The sequence below is a fragment of the Equus asinus genome, chromosome 9 (genome assembly GCF_041296235.1).
Source record: "Equus asinus isolate D_3611 breed Donkey chromosome 9, EquAss-T2T_v2, whole genome shotgun sequence".
Taxonomy (NCBI): Eukaryota; Metazoa; Chordata; class Mammalia; order Perissodactyla; family Equidae; genus Equus; species Equus asinus.
The window spans coordinates 7,426,758-7,448,527 of NC_091798.1; the positions used below are offsets into that span (position 1 = coordinate 7,426,758).

Here is a 21,770-nt window from a genome sequence, read left to right on the forward strand (position 1 = left end):
TAGAATTATCATATGATCTAGCAATCCCACTTCTGGGTGCATATAAGAACTGAAAACACAATCGCAAAAAGATAATTTGCACACTCATGTTCAATGCAGCACTATTCACAAGAGTCAAGATATGGAAACAACCTAAATGTCTGATCCTGAATGTCCATTAAGAGAGAAATGGATTAAAAAAATGTGATATGTACACAAAATAGACTATTACTCAGCTTCAAAAAAGAGGGAAATCCTGTCATATGCAAGGGCATGGATGCACCTTGAGGACATTATGCTAAGTGAAATAATCTAATCACAAAAGGACAAATACTGCATGATTTCATGTATATGACGTCTCTAAAGTAATCAAACTCAGAAAAACAGAAAGAGGAATGGGGGTTGCCAGGGCCTGAGGGAAGAAGGAAACGGGGAGCTGTTGTTCACTGGGTATAGTGTTTCAGACATGCAAGATGGAAAAGTTCTAGAACCTGTTATACAACAATGTGCATACAGTTAATACTGTAATATACACTTTAAACTTGTTCAGAGGGTAAATTTACACGTTTTTAGCACAATAAAAATAAAGCATTGATACATGCTAAGTAAAAGAACCAAAGACAAAGTACCACATATTGATGATTCCATTTATATGAAATGTACAGAACAGGCAAATCTATAGATTGAGGAGAAATGGAGATTGATAAAGGGTACAAGGTTTCTTTCCAAGGTGATACAAATGTTCCAAAATTAATCATGTTGCTGGTTGCACAAGTCTGTGAATATACTAAAACCACTGAAGTATAAACTTTAAAAAGCTGAACTTTATTGTATGTGAATTACATCTCAATAAAGCTCTTAGAAAACAGAATCTACTGTGGTAAACAACTTTGAGAAATCTTACTTTTAAGGACAGTCAGTTTTATCCGCAATAACTGCACTGTATAGTTATCTTGAAAGATTTGTGTTGTTTGCCTTCTGCTTCTAAGATAGGATACCCTGGTACTTCAGGGTTTTTAAAATTTATCCTCAAACTTCATTCCAGAAGGGATATAAGACATCTCAGGCCTTCAAACAAGTACTACAGGACGTTTTCGGTCTTTCAAAAGCATGGCCCTTTTGTCTACATAACAGGTGGACCTTCCTTAAGTTGTGGTCAAAGGCAGCTTAACATTCAATAAAATCTAGTTGCTTTCTATGCACTAATGACTGGATTTAAATCTTAGGCTCAGAGCCTCTCAATTACCTACAGTACCAGACTGAGTCCCAAAAAGTTCATAGATTTTAAAAGGTAGGAAATGGGGATCAGAAACAAAATATTCTTGAGGCTTATTAAAAAAAAAAAAAAAAGCTTCTGGGAAAACAATTTCTGAAAATATTGGAAACCTGGTCCTCAAAATTCAGACCCTTCTACAAAAAGCCCCTTCTTCACTTCAAGTAATAATCCTTCCTTCTCAATTTACGCTTAGTCCTCCCATTAAAAACAGACCAACTTCAGAAGGGCATAATTATCATCACTTCCTCTGATCGCTTTCTATCAGTCAAGAGTCCTTACCTGGTTCGGGGAGCTCAGGCTGAGGAGTCAAACTGGGAATTCCTGGCTCCTTTTCCATCCCCACAATGCTGGCATTGGATTTATCACAAACATTCAAGCATGGCCCAATTGAATCTAAGCGGCCGTCATGACTTGGATCTGTCAGTGCATCCTCTAGTGTGTTCATCGAAGGAGGCGGTCTGTGCTCTGGGAACTCATCCCTCTTCTTTACAGGGTCAGCAGGAAGCAAGACCCCAAAGGCACCCTCAGAATTTTCTTTCTCTCTAAATCTATTAGTGCGCTTACGAGGTTTAGTGCGCCTTTGGTTTAAACGCTGCCACCGCTTTTTAGGCACCACTTGATTTATACCATTGGGTTCATCATTCTCACTGTTCATTTCAGAATCTAGCTCTGAGCCTTTTCTGTTTTCAAAAGAGGAGCCTTTTTCAGGAATTTTATCAGGGTCAGATTGGTTGACTTTGTTATCAAAACGAACATCAGAAAAATGGGCACCATCTTCATTTGTTAAATGGCCCATTAATTGAAGGGGTTCTTCTTTACCAGGGTCTTCTGCCCCACCCCTTGAGGAGCCTTTCTCTGAACCCCCACTCTCTCTGTCTCCCTGCAGTGCAGCCTCAAGAGTCACAGCTGGAAGCCGGTTCAATTTTCTTTTGCGCTCTGTCTTTAAGGCTTTACGGTTCACTGTGTTCTTTCCCATCTGGGCTGAAAAACCATCTCGCAATTTGGCTGATGGCTTCGATCGCCCGCAGTTGCGCCTAGTAACACAGTTTGAACGACTTTTGCCAGAAGCAGGGAGGTCTCTTCTGTCAGACATTAAGCCAGGCAGGGAGGCAGACAACTCCCCAGACAGTGCAGAGTCACCCCCACTAGGGCTAGGACGGATTGGGTCCTGAGTGCCATCTTCATTTTTTTCTAAATTCTGAGTAGGGCCTCCTGAAACCAAGACCTTAGAAGCCCCTACAGGACTACTGGTAGAACAATCCCCAACACCAGGACTCCGATAGGAGACCAAGTTTTGAGCAGTCATCAACCGTTGCTCCTTGGTCTTACTATCATGCATATCTTTCAACATCATTAATAACGTACTAAATTTGTAGTCTGGTTCAATAGGTATATGATTCTGACCAGGGGCAGAAGAAAAAAGTAATGGTTTTGATGGCTTTGATGTTCCAGAGTCACTGACATCTTCACTTAGGGATCTATAAGAGAGTTCCTTCAACTCTGACAGAACATGTTTCACCACTGCCGTTTCTATGTCACTTGAATCCCTGGTTTTCTCATGCATGTTGCTCAGTAGTTTTAGTCCATCCACTTTCCCGCTTTTGGAAATGCTAGTCAAAGGAGAGCCTTTGATATCAGAAGAACAGCATTTCAAACTGCAGTCCTCATTTGTAATTAGAGGTTCTAAAACAACTGGATTTTCTTTATGTTTGCACTTTATACTTCGGATCTTGGGGGGTTTGCTTTTTGAATGTAAGAGAGTTTGATTTGTAGCACCCCCCTTCATTAGTGAGTTCTCAGTGGAAATGCTTGATGGTGTGTTAAATTTTGGAGAGAGACTATCATTTCTAAAATCTGATTGGGTTTTGCGGACAAGAGTGGACACTTTAAGATCAGAGAGATTAACCTGAGATGTCTCAGTTCCAGGCTCTGCTGTCTTGGTACAATCTGTGAAGTGGTCTGTATGTGAGTTAGTAATGAGGGACTTCTGCTTTGCTTTTACCTTAGTGTTTGTGGCAGGATACCTAGAGTACTTTATCTTTTCATCTTTCTGCACAGATAACATGTTCTCTGTTCTATCAAAAGCATCAGTAATTTCAAGGACACTGTTATCAGACTCTGAACTGTGATCTATGGGATCCAGATCACTGCTTCCATCATCAGAAGTGGTACAGATACTAATAGAATCACTTCGCTTTTCTTCATCACCTGCTCCAATATAGCAGAGCTGCACTTTTGAACTACATACCAGACCTCGTTGGAGTTTCTTCTTCTCCCCAGAACGTTTAGAGATCAAGGCACCCTCAGACAAGCCCAGTAAAGAGTCACAATTTGAAGTCTCAAATTCTTTCTTTGCAGTGTTTTTCGCACAAGAAGAAAACAGGAAACTTCCCGGGGCAGTGCTGGACCCTGTGAGGCTGTTTGCTATTCGGGAAAGCTCATTCGAGGCCTGCTTATCAGATACATCCCCAGAAATAAAGTTGAGGCCAAGGTTCTCTGGAATCTTTCCCCTCCGTTCTTCCTTATGTGCTTCAAATTGCATGTGGCCCTTTTTCACACTAGTCCTTTTTGGATTATCAGAGCTCTTTCTGGCTCGAGACTTAGCACAAGGCTTTTCCTTCTCATCTCCAGAATGTTCTGAGTCAAAAGCCAGAGATTTCAAGCAGCCATTAAGCAACAGGTCATGTTCTGATTCAGGATCATTTGTACAATCCTCAAATGGCATATCTTCCTCACTGTCCAACTTGATTGAACTGGTGACACACTTTCGGTTCTTCGACCCTTTGGGAACATCATACTGTTCAGCAAGACCAACACTGGCTTCCCATTTACTCAAAATTTTCTGAGGAACCTTAAATTTAAAGGAGAAAAAGATTATCATGTATCAAAGAAATAAGAGGGAAAACAGGGAGATGACCACTGAATATCTCTCAAATCAGAAGTTTTTCCAGGCCTTGCTGCACTTCTTCAAGGCCCCCTTATGGGGCTGGCCAGGTAGTTAGCACCCACAGGTCACCAAGAACCTAACTAATGGGGATTCCTCAACACCATTTCTAGCACTAAGATCTATCATTAGAGGAAAGATTGATCCCATAAACTCTCCATTCTTCTTGTCTTTATAAGCACTAAGTTATGGACCATAACTTAGACTACAACACAACACTACTAATCAACATTACATTACTAAATCAAGGAATAACGAGACCCTTCCTACTTACTCCTCTACACCTTAGAATAAGGGTATATTTTCTTCCTGACTTATGAAGGCCAAGCACTTGTTCAGTTGCATAAAAGAGAAAGCAAACGGCTAAAGAAGATGAATACGGAAAAGTGAGGACAGGCGAAATGAGTGAGTCCGATCTGCCCGAGGAGACCTGAAACTTGAACCTCTGGTTATCACTAGGCATTTGGCTAGTCAAGATTCTTCTATATATGTTACAGACAATCTGGATTACAACCTTATAACCAAGTAATCTTCTGGGCTTAATCACGGAGTACAGAGACACCGAAACACCCTGGGTATAACAAATTACATAGGCTCTTTCCTTGATTCCTCACAGCATGAAGACATTGAGGTTCTATGAAAGATACCTAATTTACAAGACTCTTATTTCCCTCCTTGCCTTCATACAATAGATATTAGTCAAGGTTCTAACTATCAGTTAGTGTTCACAAATACTTTAATACTTGTGAAAGGGATGTTCTGCTGAGCCCGTAAAAATTCAGGTCACTAGATGGTAGCTTCCTCTTATAAAGCAATAAACTAATCATTTGGTTTATTTTATAGACACACACCCTCCCCCCAACTAATTCTCATGACTGAGACCAGAGTAAATCAATTTTCCAAAACCTGAAAATCCTAGCGAACTCCTCTGAAAAGGAGGGTTAATCTATATAGCTAAAGGCTTGACACAAAAACTGACACTTCCCCGCCACCAACCACCCAACTAGTAGAAAAGATGCAGTTAGCCTCCTTCACGCTAACAACAGCACATACTAGTGGTTTTGGAGCATCAACTTTATGACATTAAACATTTATAATTATTTCTAATCTTCACAACAGTTCTATAAGGTACATACTACTACACTAGTTTTAGTGATAAAAACGCTAAACCTCAGAGAACTCAAGTTAAAACTAGCAGGGACTGCATACTGACATTACATTATCGTGATTGTGATTTTTATAAAATAGTCTAAAAGTATTTATACACAGGGAAGTACAAAATACCAATCTAAGAGGAACTATTTCTCCTTCTACAACTGACTATAAAATAATAATAAAAGAAATAAGCCAAAATTTTACTTGGCCAACTTCAACACAAAACATCAAGCAAACAAAACAAAAACATAATGTTCTTTTGATTAAAACATAACCAGGTTTAAAACTGCAAGCTTAAGCATTAACAACCACATACAAGAACCAAAACAACAAACAAAACAAAAATGTTTAAAGGCTTATCTTTCTCATTTTTAAGAGAAATAATCCAGAAAGTAAGAAGTAGAATATTTCATTTTGATGATCATTTTCTTCTTACATAAGATACAAACAGAGAAGATTGGTAATGCCATTTTGTAGTGTCACATCTAAGTGACATGGCAAAGTTAGCTGAAATCATTTCTCAAAAAGTTCAGTATAAATATTTAGAAGGCTAGCCCATCTCATCCGTGTAAAAAACCTTGCTTTCTACCTATTTTCTCACAAATATTCTACTACCAAAGCAAATAACTTATATTTCAAAAATATAATACTTCTTCCTTTCTTCCTGTCCACACCTAAGAAGATAACTTGAGAGGTATTTGGTTTTTTGTTTGATTGTTTTTTACCTTATGCCTGTATCCTTTTTCTTTCTGCTTCCCTCTTCTCCTAAGGACAGGTAGTTCTTCAAATTGATGTCTGCCTTCAAACATGACGATTGCTTTTCCAGCCACCCAGGCTCTCTCAGAAGGGTCTCCGAAAGCCTCCACATAGTACTGTCGATAGGGCCTCCGGTTGGAAACTACATAAGGATAAGAACCAGTGTCATTACTGTACAAGGATGACTGTTCATCATCAAAAGAACAGCCGCACCACTTTTGCCAAAAAGCCTCTATTTACAAAAGAAAAAAAAAAAATCAAGCTAAAAAAATCTGCAGAATAAGAAACCCTTAGGTCAGATAGAAAGAAAATTTTCAAACATTCAATTCATGTGGCAAGAAAATACTTAAGAGTTTATGAAAGAACTCAATGGTTTGGTCTGTTGATATTCTATATATTCCAAACCAATTAGAGGTTGATAAGCTAATCACAGAACAAATTAATATCAACCAAGTTCCATTTACCATCACTCTATATTACCAGAAAATACAAAAGGCATATAATAATCTGCAGCACCACAAATACAATAATCAACGAGAAGTAACCACCAAACAAACATGATGCTAAAGTAGAAGGAGGAAGACATGCTTCAAACCCACGCCATGCATGATGTGCTAATATTTTTGGAGTAGCTACTCTAGGCCAGGCAGTGCACGAGGTGCATTGTGAGGATTCTTTGTAATAACCAACTCATTAAGAAAAAAGTAGTATGATCCCCATTTTACACACAGTAAGTCCAATGACTTCAGAGAGGGAAAGTTCAGAGTGAAACACTGGCTTTGAAGAGAAACTGGAACATCACATTTCAAAATACAGAAACCAAAAAAGAGGGTTGGCCCCGTGGACTAGTGGTTAAGTTCAGCAGCCTCCACTTCAGCAGCCCAGGTTCAGTTCCTGGGCATGGACCTATACCTCTTGTCTGCGGCCATGCTATGGCAGTGACCCACATACAAAATAGAGGAAGACTGGCAGAGATGTTAGGTCAGGGCAAATCTTCCTCAGCAAAAAAACAGGTAAATAAATAAATAAAAATAGAAGCACCAAAAAGAAAAAAAAAGAAGAAGAAGAAGAAAAAGGGAATCCCAACAGCAACAAAAACAAAAACAAAAACAATCCAGTTATTCAACAGTTTCTTGGGTGTCTGAAGTTCTCTGCAAACAACTACCAAAAATAACTCAATCTCATCCAGAAAAGATTATAATGAAATTTATCTATATACATTCCATACACTTAGCATTTTTCATACTAGTAAAAAATGTCACAAAAGAAATATAGTTAGGGCTACACAAGGTTTAATGATTTGTGTCTTTTTAGAAAAGGAAATCAATCATCTTATATAAAAATTTACTTTGGGTCAGCCCCATGGCCAAGTGGTTAAGTTCACATGTTCTGCTTCAGCGGCCCAGGGTTTCACTGGTTTGTATCCTGGGCGCACACATGGTACCACTCATCAGGCCATGCTGAGGTGGCGTCCCACACGCCACACTAGAAGGACCCAGAACTGAAATGTACAACTATGTACTGGGGGTATTTGGGGAGAAAAAGCAGGAAGGGAAAAAAGGAAGATTGGCACCTGAGCTGACAATTGTTGCCAATCTTAAAAAAAAAAAAATTACTTTAACTCACATCTAATTCCCTTACAACAGCCATATCCTGTTTCAAAACACAAAAAGGAATCCAAACATCTCTCTGAAGAAAAACACAGCCTACTTCCTTCAGAATGAAGAAAGAAAAGAAAAAAAAACAAAGAAGAAAAAGAAAGAAGAGGAGAGTTTATAAACTGAACTTTAGAACAAGTACAAGGAGCTGTGACTACTTTCAAAACTCTTGTCTCTGCAGAAATTGGAAGAGTAGCCAAAATGTCAACTATATTTCAATGGCAGCTTCTTTATAAATGCTAATTTCAAAACTATACAACCAAAGAATGAAAAGTACCTATGAGTTCTCATAAACTTTAGTTGAAATGGTTGTTTTGCTACAAAATATAGCTTAATAATAAAATTACAACCTGGTTAAATTTTTTGTTTTTTAGTTTATTCTAAAAACAATTTCTGTGAAAAAACTGAACTCCTGAGTCTCTCTACCTATTATATTAAATCCTTCAATAGAAACAACCTACAAAAGGGGATTAAAACTGGTAAAATATCTATGTACCTATATAGAGGTTCTTAAAGTCAATCTGAGAAGTAAATCATTCTCCCATAAATGAATAACTTCAACTAATACAGACTGACCACTTATGATGTATCAGCACTATACAGAGGACAGAAAAGAACTCACCACCCGGTAACAGATATATAAATACATTATGCTAAAAGGGCAAGATAACTGCAATAATATGAACATTCACTTTTTAAAAATAACACTAAAAAGTGGCAATCATTAATTGGAGGATAAATGGGACACCTGAGCAGAATTTTTTAAAGGTAAACAGTTTTACAAGGGAAGAACTCCAGTATGAGGGTCCAGAACTCTCAAAGGCATGAATGAATAAAACAAACACAACAGCTGCGAACTACAAGCAGTTCAGAACACTAAATCATAACATGAAAGGAAAGGGAAACTAAGCAGGTAAGCAGTGGCCAGAGCTGAAAGAGCTTGGATTACATGTCAAGAGCTTGACAATTATCCTGTTGGCAATGAGGAACCTCATTTAAACTATGGAACCATGGGCTCGGTTCTGCATCTTAGAAAGATAAATTTCCTCAACCTCTGAATAACACATTTAAGAGGAAACAGAGAGGAAATTCGCTAGACCACAGACACCAAAATTGTGTACATGTGAGATGACTAGAACCTAAACTAAGGGAGTAGCAATGGGAATTAAAAGAACAAAATTTGAAAGATGTTTTCAAAAAGACAAATCAAAAGGCCGTGACATATAATAAAAAGTCAGGCAGAAAAGACATTTGATCACCAATGTTCATATTCATAGCAGCATTATTCACAATAGCCAAGAGGTGGAAACAGCCCAACAGTCCACTGAAGGATGAATGCGTGAACAAAATGTGGTATTACATACAATAGAATATTGCTGAGCCTTAAAAATGAATGAAATACTGACACATAATACAACATGGATTAACCTTAAAGATATTACGCTCAATGAAATAAGCTAGATACAAATGGACACAGATTATTTGATTCTACTTATATGAGGTACCTAGAATAGTCAAATTCATGGAGAAAGAAAGCAGAACAGTGGTTACCAGGGGCTGGAGGTTATTGTTCAATGGGTACAGAGTTTCAGTTTAGGAATATGAAAAAGGTCTAGAGATGGATAGTGGTAATACCAGCAGCACAACAATGTGAATGTACTTAATACCACTAAACTGTACACTTAAAAATGGATAAAATGATAAATTTGTTACATATGTTTTACCACAATAAAAAGAAGTCAAATAACAAGTGTTAGTGAGGATATGGAGAAATTAACTCTCATCCACTCCTGGTGAGACTGTAAAAGGGTACAGCAGCTTTTCAAAACACTCTGGCAGTACCTCAAAAAGCTAAAGAGAGTTACCATTTGAGCCAGTAATTCTACTCCTGGCTATATACATAAAAATACGAAAACATATGTCCACACAGAAACTTACATACAAATATTCATAGCAGCACTATTCATAATAGCCAAAAGTTGGCTATCATTCATCAATCCAATGTCCAATGACTGATGAATTCACAAATAAAATGTTGTCTTATCCATACAGTGGAATATTATTCACATCATAAAAAGGAATGAAGTAGTGATACATGGACAGACCTTGAAAACATTAAGCTAAGTGAAAGAAGTAGTCACAAAGGAACACCTATTATATGATTCCATTTACACGAAATGTCCAGAAGAGGCAAATCTATAGAGACAGACAGTAGATTACTGATTGCTTAAGACAAAGCGGTAGGAAGGGGTGAGAAGACTAGGGGGAGGGTAGCCAGAGAGTATAGAGTTTCTTTTTGGGATGAGGAAAATGTCCTAAAAGTGACTGTGGTGTTGGTTACACAACTTTGTGAATAAACCAAAAACCACTGAATTGTACATATTAAAGGGGTGAATTGTATGTTATGTGAATTATATATATATTTTTTTTTTTTGAGGAAGATTAGCCCTGAGCTAACTGCTGCCAATCCTCCTCTTTTTGCTGAGGAAGACTGGCCCTGACCTAACATCCATGCCCATCTTCCTCCACTTTATATGTGGGACGCCTACCACAGCATGGCGTGCCAAGCAGTGCCATGTCCACACCCGGGATCCAAACCGGTGAACCCCAGGCCGCCAAAGTGGAACGTGCACACTTAAACACTGCGCCACCAGGCTGGCCCATGAATTATATCTTAATAAAACCATTTGAAAAAGAAAAAAGAACTTGATGGCATAGGGCACAAGAAGAAAAGGATCACTCCTAGGTATTTGGTTTGGGTGACTAAATGGTAGTGATCTAGTCACTAAAGCAGGAAATGAGAAAGAAAGTACTGGTTTGAGAAGGAAAAGAATTAGGTAAGTTTTAAACAAGCTTAGGGAAATAGAGTGAATGGGAGATTTCAGTGCATTCAGAAATGGCTGGCACACCTGGAAGTGGAGAAAGTCGATGATTCCTGCAAGCATGATTATGAGAGAAGGTGAAAGCTGTCACAGGAAGACAGAGTCATAGGTAGGGTTTTTAGGACAATAGGTTTATTCAAATATTAGTTTCTTTCAGTACTATTAAGAGCCACACTAATTCTTTGCTCTAGTAAACCAAGTTAAGAAGGATCCTTTTAGGGGCCGGCCCCATGGCCAGTGGTTAAGTTCATGAGCTCTGCTTTGGAGGCCCAGGGTTTTGCCGGTTCGGATCCTGGGTGCAGACATAGCACCGCTCATCAAGCCATGCTCAGGCAGCATCTCACATGCCACAACTAGAAGGACTCACAACTAAAAATATACAACTATGTACTAGCGGGCTTTGGGGAGAAAAGGAAAAAATAAAATCTTCAAAAAAAAAGAAGAATCCTTTTAAAAACTATTATTAAATAACGCTAAAAGTGGAAATATTTAAAGGAAAACAATGCAGACTGAATAGGCAAATTTAGTTTTGCTTCCTTCTGAAATCCCACTAAAAAACCAGTTTCTAAAAGGAACAAATACAAAGGAAAAAGGTACAGGGGAAAAAACAATAAAAATTTGCAAAAGTTGAAAGTCAGATGGTGAGAAGACTTAAACCAAAGAGAGGTGAATGGGCCACCCTTGAGAAAAACTAGCAAGCAATCTGATTTACCCCCAGATTACTTTGCAAAGGGTACCTCAGAAGCACAGAAAGGTCTAAAAACAAGACTGGCTCAAAGTCTGTTCCAAGATGAAGTTATAATATTTCCAGGTCAAGATGAAGAACTGAATAAACACTTCTAAATTCACTCTCCCTTCTAATCTCCACTAAAGTTACAGTAAAGAGATTGTCAAAAGATAAGCCCATTGGGGCAGGGAGAACAAGAAAGGACAGCTGAGTGTAATTACATAGCTATGATGGTATGCTACACAGTGTTGGAAGCTGGAAAGCACATGGATAAGTATTATGGTAACTAACTTAATAGATCCAAGAGTACCAAATCCTAGGCCATCAGTAAGCAAAGCCAAGAACCAACTGTATCTACACAGCATACGCTCAAAAGGCCCAGGAATTGGCAACAACTTGTAACTCTGGAGTTTGGGAGGACAAAATACAGAGGATTAGTTGAAAGCTGTCAGGCAACCTTGGATACCTACATTTCCTCCTCCACTCCAACCACTGGATCATTGCCTCTTTCCTTCCCTCAGGAGAAGACTAGAGGTTTTTCCACCAGATGGGGTGAAACAGAGGGTCTCTAGACTGAGCAACACCAGGTACAGTCTAGGAGTGTAACTATACCAAAAATAGAGAGAGGGAGTGAACTGAATGCTAAAACCACCCAGTCGTCATCCCACTGAGCTCCCAGAACACAAGAAGCCAGATTCTTATTCTCTAAGAAGGAGACTAAGGAGTCTTCTCTGGGGAGTCTCACCAAGCCAGGAAAAAAATGGAAAAGCTACTGACAAGGAATTGGGAGTGGGAGGTGAGCCATCCTACAAGAAAATTAAAGGTTGAGGAGCTCCACACCTTCAGAAGTGCCCATGTGCTCTTTAGTCTTCACTCTTGAACACAGATCTGAGAAAAGTCTCAAACATAAAACACAGAGAAGAAAGGCACAAACAGTGAAGAAAAAAAGGAACTTGAAACAGACTGTACAGAGGAGAAAATTTCACAAAAGCTACTATTAATATCCTCAGAAATAAAAAGGATATTGCACTCATGAAATAAGATATAGAAAATAAAAAGGAATTCTTGAAAATTAAAAACAGGAGCAGAAATGTAAAACAAAAAAGGATCTGAAGACATAGGTTGAGGGAACTCCCTATAAAGTAGAGCAGAACAACAAAAATGCAACAAGAAAGATGAAAAAATTATGAAGTCCAGTGTAGGAAAGTCAACATCTGAATAAGAGCTATAGGAAGAGAGAATAAACAAAGAGAAGGAAATAATCAAAGAAATAATTCAAGAAAATGCCCCAGAACTAAAAAAACTAACAAGATGTTCTAGTGCTCACAGTAAATGGCAACTATTTATGCACTGGTAAAGCTAAAAACTTGGGACCCATACTGAGATACAGAAACCTGGGAGCTAGAAACCTCAGGACTTCAATCTCCATTATCTATCCATTACCAAATCACATAAATTTTGTCTTGTAAGTTGAGACAAGAGAGCCAAGTACCCACTACAAGGAATGAAAACAGACTCACAGTAAGGTAAACACGAATGACAAACATTAATGTGCAACTGAAATTACACAAGATTGTAACCTATCATTAACTCAATAATACAAAAAAAAAACACAACAGACTCACAGTAAGGTATAGCCTTGTGAACTACAAGAACAAAGAGAAGAATCTACAAGCTTTCAGAGAGAGAGGGACAAAAGTCACATACAAAATCTCAGAAATCAAAATCATCTCAGATTTAATAGCAACGGTGGAAGCTAGAAGACAATGGAGAAATGCCTTCCAAATTACGAGCAAAAATTATTTTCAGCCTAGTATTTCATACTAGCCAAATTATTAAAACAAGTGTAGGAAAAGAATAAAAATATGTTCAGATAATGCAAGGTCTCAAAAAATTTATGTCCCATACCCCCTTTCTCAGGAAACTATTAAAGAACTTGTTATACATTCAGAATGAGTGAGTAAACCAAAAACAAGGAAGACATGGAATGCAACACAAGGGAGAGCTGAAGGGAATTCTCAAGATGACAGCTGTTCACCACACGAAAAGGTAACTAGTGTAGACTGAAGGAATATATAAGGCGCTAAATGAGATTTCCTCAAGATGATGAAAATGACAAATTATCGATGCATCAGATCATGGGGAGAAAATAAAAACTAGGAGGAGATTTTTACTATGAATTAGTAATAAATACACAGAATACTAAGAACCCTCTCCCTCACCAAAACACACACACACAAAGATAACTGCAGGAAAAACAAGAGGTTGTGAGGACAAAGTAAGCACAGGACACTGCCTGGCTAAGCTGAAAAGATAACAATGTACACAGTGAATTCCTAACCAAAATTACAATATAATAGGGAAGACGGGAGGATGCCAGAGATAGGCTAAGAGGTGGGGCCCAATGCAAGGATGAAAACTGACTAATCTACAACTTCTATAATGAGAAGTAAAAAATAGTCCAGAAGGACAGAATTCTGAGATACAGAAGTAAGTATCAAACGATCCAGCTAAAAGAGTTGGAGGTACTTAAAGGGAGGGGTGTAGCCACAGCAGACTGTTTTCCTAATGGTGCCTGTAGAATTAACCATTTGACTTTTTAAATTATATGCAGTACATATGATAAAGTAAATAATGACTAAAAATGATTTCATAAAAATGTGAGTTTTGTAACATCATTTGAAATACTTGGCTTTGCTAAGAAAACAATAAACATGAATGATCACAAAAATATGAACATTGTACTACAATTTTTTATTTTTACACTGACATCAACTAATAATTGGTACAAAGTAATACCTGTTGAATCTCTGTAAAGTGTATGTGGTGTTTACTGTACTACTCTTCAATTTGTCTACAGGTTTGAAACTTTCAAAATAAGAAGTTGGAGGGGGAAGTTATACTGCTACAAAAGAGTCAGACATCAATAGTGGTCACAGTTTCAGTGAGGTGGGAAACAAGATTAGTTTGATAGCAGTCCATCCAAAATTTCCTACTACTAGGCAATGCCATTGCAAGACTGGTGGTGATTCCACCAGGTATGTGCTATGAAAAAGATGAACAGAAAAGGGAGCACACTCAAAGAAAAATGGAGAGTTAACTACTAAAAGCATTTAATTAAGCTTTCCAGAACTAGGCTGACTACAGTTTGCCATAAACTATAGAGAAAAGACAAAAATGAAAAATACAAAGAGAGAATAGAAAAAGTAAGTAATATGACATAACTAGCTGTAAGGTTAAATAAATCCGTTTTAACATATTTTATCATTTCTCCAATAGGAAGCTATATAAATTTAGCCTTTCTGGGAAGCTCTCTTCAATTTTAAGAGTTTTAACCTTTTTTAGCCGGAAAAAAACATGTTATCTTCCTGCCAGTAATGGCACTTGCTCTCTGGTATAACCCCATTCTTGACTCAGAGAAACAGGCTAGATAGGAATCCTCAAGTATACCACATATCAAACCTCCAAACACAGCACCCTCACCCACCCCTAATAACACTACAAGAATGCGGCTCCTCCTCCCATCAAGGCAAATTCCTTACTGTGATATGAATCCTATCCATCTCTTCCCTTCTCAGAAATCCTATGTTATGATCCCATCTTTGATCCCTTCTTACTCCTGTCTTCAGCATCTCCCTATCTCCAGAACTCTTCCCATCAGCACTAACTACATGATCATCTCCATTTTGAAAACTCCTCTGGACCTCATACATCTCTCTAGCTGTAGCATCCCCACTTGTCTGCCTTTGACTCCATTTCCTCAAACCAGTCTGATCCAACTTCAGCCACAATCATACCACCATAAAAGATTACCAATGACCTCCAGCTCCTTACACTTAATGAATATTTTATTTGCTCTCTAGACAACGTTCAACCAAATCAGTGACACTTTCTTTCTTAAAACACTCTAGTCACCAATACCACATTCTCCTGGTTTTCCTCTTCCATCTCTTATCTGATTCTTACCCATCTCTTTCGCAAACTCAGTCTCCTCCATATAGACCTCAAATGTTGGCTTCCTCAAAGTCACCCTTTTTCTCACTCTATTATTTTTGTCCAAAGGCCATCTCATGCATGCCCTGCCCATGGCTTCAATTAATATCAACAAGCAGATGTCAACTCAGAGTTATAGATGTTCTAGTGCTCACAGTAAATGGCAACACTATTTATGCACTGGTAAAGCTAAAAACTTGGGACCCATACTGAGATATAGAAACCTGGGAGCTAGAAACCTCAGGAATTCAATCTCCATTATCTATCCATTACCAAATCACATAAATTTTGTCTTGTAAGTCGTTCTTTATTGTCTATTCACCACTTTCATCTCACCATAATAATCACTGCAATCACCCTTTAATATCTCCTCTTACTTACTTGTGCCTCCCTGCAATCCATTTTCACATTGCAGTCATACTGAACTTTAAAAAACACTGATCAGATCACATCATCCTCTACTCATAGCCCTTTAATGGTATCCCTTGGTTCTGAAGATAAAATACAAGATTTTACATGAAGTCTACAAGACACTGAGTGATCTGACTCCTACCTCCTTCCCAGCCTCATATTATGCCACCTTCCATCAATCTATGGGCTGCAGACCTCTCAGAGCCAGAGTATATCCTATTTTCTGTGCCTGGAACTAGCTTCCTTTTTTTCCCCCAAGTTAATTCCTACTCATCCTCTCAAGTCTTAGACCAAAGATAACTTTAGTAGTACAAGTGGCCCTGAATACCCCCACACCAAAAGTCCAGGTTAGGAACCGGTGCTGTATCACTGACCGTACACCAATATTTTTCCTTGGACACGCTTCTCAATTCAGTAATTATCTATTTGTCTGATTATTTGCTGGTGGGTTGTCTCTTTAACTGTACTCTAATTATACACAAAGGCAAGCAGGACTGATGTTTTGCCCATTACTATATTCCAATACCTAGCACAATATCCATACAACGTACTGAATATTTGCCAAATAAATGTCATGGATCCAATGAGTATGCATAAAAAACAGTACAATGAGTAAAAAACTAGCCAGAAGGATAGAGGGGGAGGACTAAAAGAATTTCCTACCAGCAGAATTTAAATGTCCAAAAAGGCTACAAAGGGTAAGATATCTATTTTTTTTTATTTTGTGAGGAAGATTGGCCATGAGCTAACATCTGTTGCCAACCTTCCTCTTTTTGCTTGAGGAAGACTGCCACTGAGCTAACTAACATCTGTGCCAATCTTCCTCTGCTTTATCTGGGACACAACCATAGCGTGGCTTGGCAAGTGGTGCTAGGTCTGTATCCAGGATCCGAACCTGCGAAGTGGAGCATATGAACTTAACCACTACACTATCCGGCCAGACCTAAGATATCATTTTTTTAAAACAGTGAGCTATAGGGGCTGGCCCTGTGGCTGAGTGGTTAAGTGTGCGCGCTCTGCTTCGGCAGCCCAGGGTTTCACCAGTTCGAATCCTGGGCACGGACATGGCACTGCTCATCAGGCCATGCTGAGGCGGCATCCCACATGCCACAACTAGAAAGACCCACAACTAAAAATACACAACTATGTACCAGGGGGCTTTGAGAGAAAAAAGCAAAAACATAAAAACTCTTTAAAAACAAACAAACAGTGAGCTATAAAGGTCTTTGGGTACCTCAATATTCAATATTCAAAATAAAAAATCAAATCCAGCAATCCCACTTTTGGTAAATGAACCTACAGAAAAACAGACAAGCACATGTGAAAGACACACAGTTGCTGTTTACAGCACTGTGCGCACATAAACACATGTATGCATGTACATACAGATGTAGATATGTATGTACAGTCTTCACAAGATTAGAAACCACCTAAATGTCCATCAACAGGGGAATGGTTATACAAAGTAGAGCATATTCAAAAAGTGGAAAACTATGCAACTGTCAAAAAAAAAAAAAAAGAAAAGAAAAAATGAGGAAGTTTTTTCAACGCACTAACATGGGGAAATCTCCAAGAAGTGAAAAAAAGCAAGCTGTAGAACATATATACAATATGCTACTTTTGTGTTAAAAAGGAGGAAGGAAATGAGAATATATAGTTGGGTTTACATATAGAAATTCTAGAAAGAAACATTAAAAACAATTGGTTACTCTTTAAAAGGAAGGGTAAGGAATGGGGCAGGTCTGAGCAAAGGAGAAAACAAGCTCATTTTTTTGAGTCTTGTGAATATATGACCTATTCAAAAACTAAAATACATATATCAAAACTATAATAAAATCACAAAACATCTTAACAGAAAAAAGGTAGTTCTAGATCAACTTTCAACACTCACCTTACAGCATTTTAAAGGTAAGATACCCAAGATTCAAACAGAACAACCCAATAAGAAACAAACTGCAATGATTAAAGGGAATACTCTAAATCAAGATTTTAAAATTCAAAATAATGTACAAGCATTCTTTATAGTTGCTTCAACTTTAAAACTAACAGAAACAATAGAAACCTGAAGATTGAAGTAGAAAAACATAAATAAAACAAGTGATTCTGGACAATGTAAACTTTAGGTAATAAGCCTAACATTTTCCCGGCATCTATAGATAGAATAATTGAGAATTTTTAAATCACTGAGTAAAATAAAACAAAACTCAAAAAAACCCACAAAGGCAAGATACATTAACAATTCGTTCATGAAATGCTCAAAGGTAAAAATGGATTATTAACAAAAATTGGATTATACTAAAGGCAAGTGCAAGTTTATAATTCCATACTCTATTTTATCATATATATAATCAACTTCAAGCATTACCTTTCATTTTTGAATGTGTGTTAATCAATGGATCAGAACAAATCCTGCAGGGCCACCATGGGCGTCTCTTGAATTTTGCCCAGATGAGATCTCCAACTTCGTACTTCAGCGGCGTAGACTTTTTCTTGGGTTGACACTTTAGACAGACAAAACACTGGGCATCAATAAGAATCAAAACCTTTTTAAACAGTATATCATCTTCCTACTAGCCCTCTGAGAAAGCAATGCCTAAAGAATTCTGGATTGAAAACACTCCAACAACAATTACAAAAGTAAGTACAACTAAATTACTTTGTCTTAACTGTTCATAACATAGCCCTTTATACAACATTAGCACTCAATTTATAGTTGTTTTATATAAATAGTCTATCTACATTCTCGGGGGGGAAATTAGCTATTTTGATTTATAAAAAGCTGAAAACTGAAATAATAGATAAACAGAATCATCTCAAGGAAAAGCTGTCTTTGCCCTAGTCCCTGCATCACAACATGGGGCCAGCAGGGGGACTGAGGTGGAATGGGTTATAAAAAGAATTTTGAACAATGTCAAGAGACTGTGGTCCCAATACAAAGTTATACGTCAATTATATCTCAATAAAACTCAGGGGGAGAGGGGGACTGTGGTCCCTTCTGCATGTGATATTCTACATCCTTCTCAAACACATTCCTATGAATTAAATAAGAATAATGGCTCTAATGAAATAATCCTGAAAGCTACAGGCTAGACTCTAGCAAAGTCAACACAACTGATCTGGAATTTTTTCCCAGAACATCTAAGAGAGGCTGCATGCAGAACAGTGCACTGCACAACTCCAAGAAATATTACTCATGCAGAATACACTATGAATCAAGCTCCTTGGACTTGTCCAATGCAGAGACCCTCGCTGCATCTTTTCTCCAAAAACAATATGCCTAATTGATCTGCAATCCAAATGCCTCCATTTCAGCTCTAAACTCACGTTCATGCCTTTAACAGTCCATAAACAGAAAGGCCTTGAGAAGCAGTCAGCATTCTGTTTAGTAGGACTGAGCTTTCTACCTGGTGCCAAACAAAGGAGGTACAAGTGTGTTGAGATATTTCTGGGTAGCCAAAAGACGCACCTAGAGCACCTGGACCAAGAACCTCTTCCACTCACTTCAAGGGGACATAAATACTATGATTTTCTAAGTGCCATGTCTTGAAAGAGGTTTTGGTGAGTTCCTCCCTCAGACTCAATCTTCCTTTTTTTTTTTTTCCCTTTTCTCCCCAAAGCCCCCCAGTGCATAGCTATATATTCTTAGTTGTGGGTACTTCTAGTTGTGGCATGTGGGATGCCACCTCAGCATGGCCTAATGAACAGTGCCAGGTCTGTGCCCAGGATTCAAACTGGGGAAACCCTTGGCCACCACAGCAGAGCGTGTGAACTAAACCACTCGGTCACAGGGCCGGCCCCCTCAATCTTCCCTCCTTAATGCCTAAAACATCATCCACCTGGCACAGATTAAGTGTTCAATAAAGAGTATGCTAAATAAATTGATGGAAATTATTCAAATAAATGATGAATAATACCCTAGCTCAAAGATATCAAAACATTGGGCTTAATTCAAAGATTTATATGTTACTATTCAACTTTAAGACTCTACTTTCAGAGAGAAGTAAGTTAAATCTCATAGAAGCCCTTATTGGAAATACTGTATAGAGTTACTAGGAAATGAGACAGAAATCATATTTACAAAAAAAAAAAAAAGCCCCAAAGGGCCATTTTTGCCTGTTACCAGTTTTGTAAGTTATCATTAAAAAAAAAACATGACTTCAAAGTGAGTTGCCTTTGAAACTTTAAAACCAAGATACCAAGACAGGATGAGAAAACAAATCTTTTATTTGCCTGTTTACTGAAAACTACAATTTGAGTAGGTTGCCATAAATTTCTGATATAATTTGATTTGTGACAACTTAGTTTATTTGGCAGTCATTGCTAAATTTGGAATTGGCTTGTTTATTCAAGTCCTAAATCACTTCAAACATAGTAACTAATATTTACTTGATGTTTGCTATGTGCCAGGCACTGTTCTTTCTTTAATTCTCTTAAGGTAGATACTATATTATAACTCCTATTTTACCATATACCTATGGTCATATAGTTATTTAGTAAGTGGCACAACCAAGATTCAACTCCAGGCAGTCCAATTCCAGAGCCCAAACTCTCAACTGCTACCTAATCATCCAATAACAATGAAACTCCATGATTATTATACGTTTTATGACAAATTCAGTCACAATCTATGATATGATGTTGGTTATGTCTTTCCCTCATATTACTACAACAAAGTGATTATATTGTATTATCAGGAAATATAGCCATAAAACATATGCCTTCAACAGACAGCCGAGAAAGAACATCACAGAGCCACATAAAGCAGTAATGAGTTACGTCTTCTGACTCCATCACAAATTGTGTCTTCTTAAACAAGTCAGTTAATTCAGCCTCAGTTTCCTAAGCTATAAAATCAGGAAAGAAACACCTGCTCTACCACGAACCATCAAAATGAAGATAAAAATTAATTCCACTCCTACTATTTTAACCCATAGGAAATAATTCAAATAAGTAAAAGAATTGCAGAAAGATATTTCAAGTAGTTATTTATAACAACAGTAAGTTAACATCCAACAAGAGACCTATTAAACGAATTATGCTGATAACGAAATATGCAAAGTGTTGATGAAGTCATGGGATGTTGAAAATGTAATACACAGCCTCACATGCAATATACCAACCATTTAGAAACTATGCTGACACTGTACTGACAATAAAAAGAAAAAAACCTGAAACATTTATTTTCTCTTTACTATCCTGATTGATTTACCATGATGACCAAATAAAACAATATATGCATCGGGGTGGCTCCGTGGCCGAGTGGTTAAGTTCGTGCTCTCCGCTGCGGCGGCCCAGAGTTCGGATCCTGGGCGCGGACATGGCACTGCTCGTCAGGCCACGTTGAGGCGGCGTCCCACATCCCACAACTAGAAGGACCTGCAACTAACATATACAACTGTGTACAGGGGGAGTTTGGGAAGATAAAGGAGAAAAAAAAATGCAAACCCACTGGAAAAAATGTCTACACAAATACATATAGTTAATACTATTATTAATGGACAACATCCAAATCCAATTGACATTAATACATAAAAAGTTAGACACAGGCAAGAATTCCAGACCAAAGAGGCCTCCAACATGAAAACAGAGACAATAAGAACAAGGGGGGAAAAAAAAGGAATATGATTCTTCTCTTCAGAAGAGCTTAAAAATTTCACCTTGGGGGCCAGCCCAGTGGCCAAGTGGTTAAGTTCGCCCACTCTGCTTCTGGCGGCCCAGGGTTTCCCTGGTTCAAATCCTGAGTGCGGACATGGAATGACTCATCAGGCCATGCCGAGGCAGCATCCCACATGCCACAACTGGAACGACCCACAACTAAAAAATACACAACTATGTGCCGGGGGGCTTTGGTGAGAAAAAGGAAAAGTAAAATCTTTAAGAAAAAAAGAAAGAAAGAAAATTTCACCTTGGAAAGACAGACTCACAAATAACTCCTTGTTAAACACATAATTCAACTGCACACAAACTCACTGAACATCTACATACGAAG

The 21,770-nt window shown here is 38.0% G+C and overlaps 1 protein-coding gene across 7 annotated transcripts in view; it reads right to left on the bottom strand.

Annotated features, from left to right (window-relative positions):
• NSD1 (nuclear receptor binding SET domain protein 1) overlaps positions 1 to 21,770 on the bottom strand; it is a 163,097-nt gene that overhangs the window by 66,346 nt on the left and 74,981 nt on the right. For all 7 annotated transcript variants that reach the window (XM_044777611.2, XM_044777608.2, XM_014834782.3 and 4 more), the window contains 3 exons: positions 18,147 to 18,282; positions 6,080 to 6,252; positions 1,535 to 4,106 (listed from right to left, as the gene is read on the bottom strand). In XM_044777611.2, the coding sequence (XP_044633546.2) occupies positions 1,535 to 4,106; positions 6,080 to 6,252; positions 18,147 to 18,282 (2,881 nt within the window). The remainder of the gene's footprint in view (positions 1 to 1,534; positions 4,107 to 6,079; positions 6,253 to 18,146; positions 18,283 to 21,770) is intronic.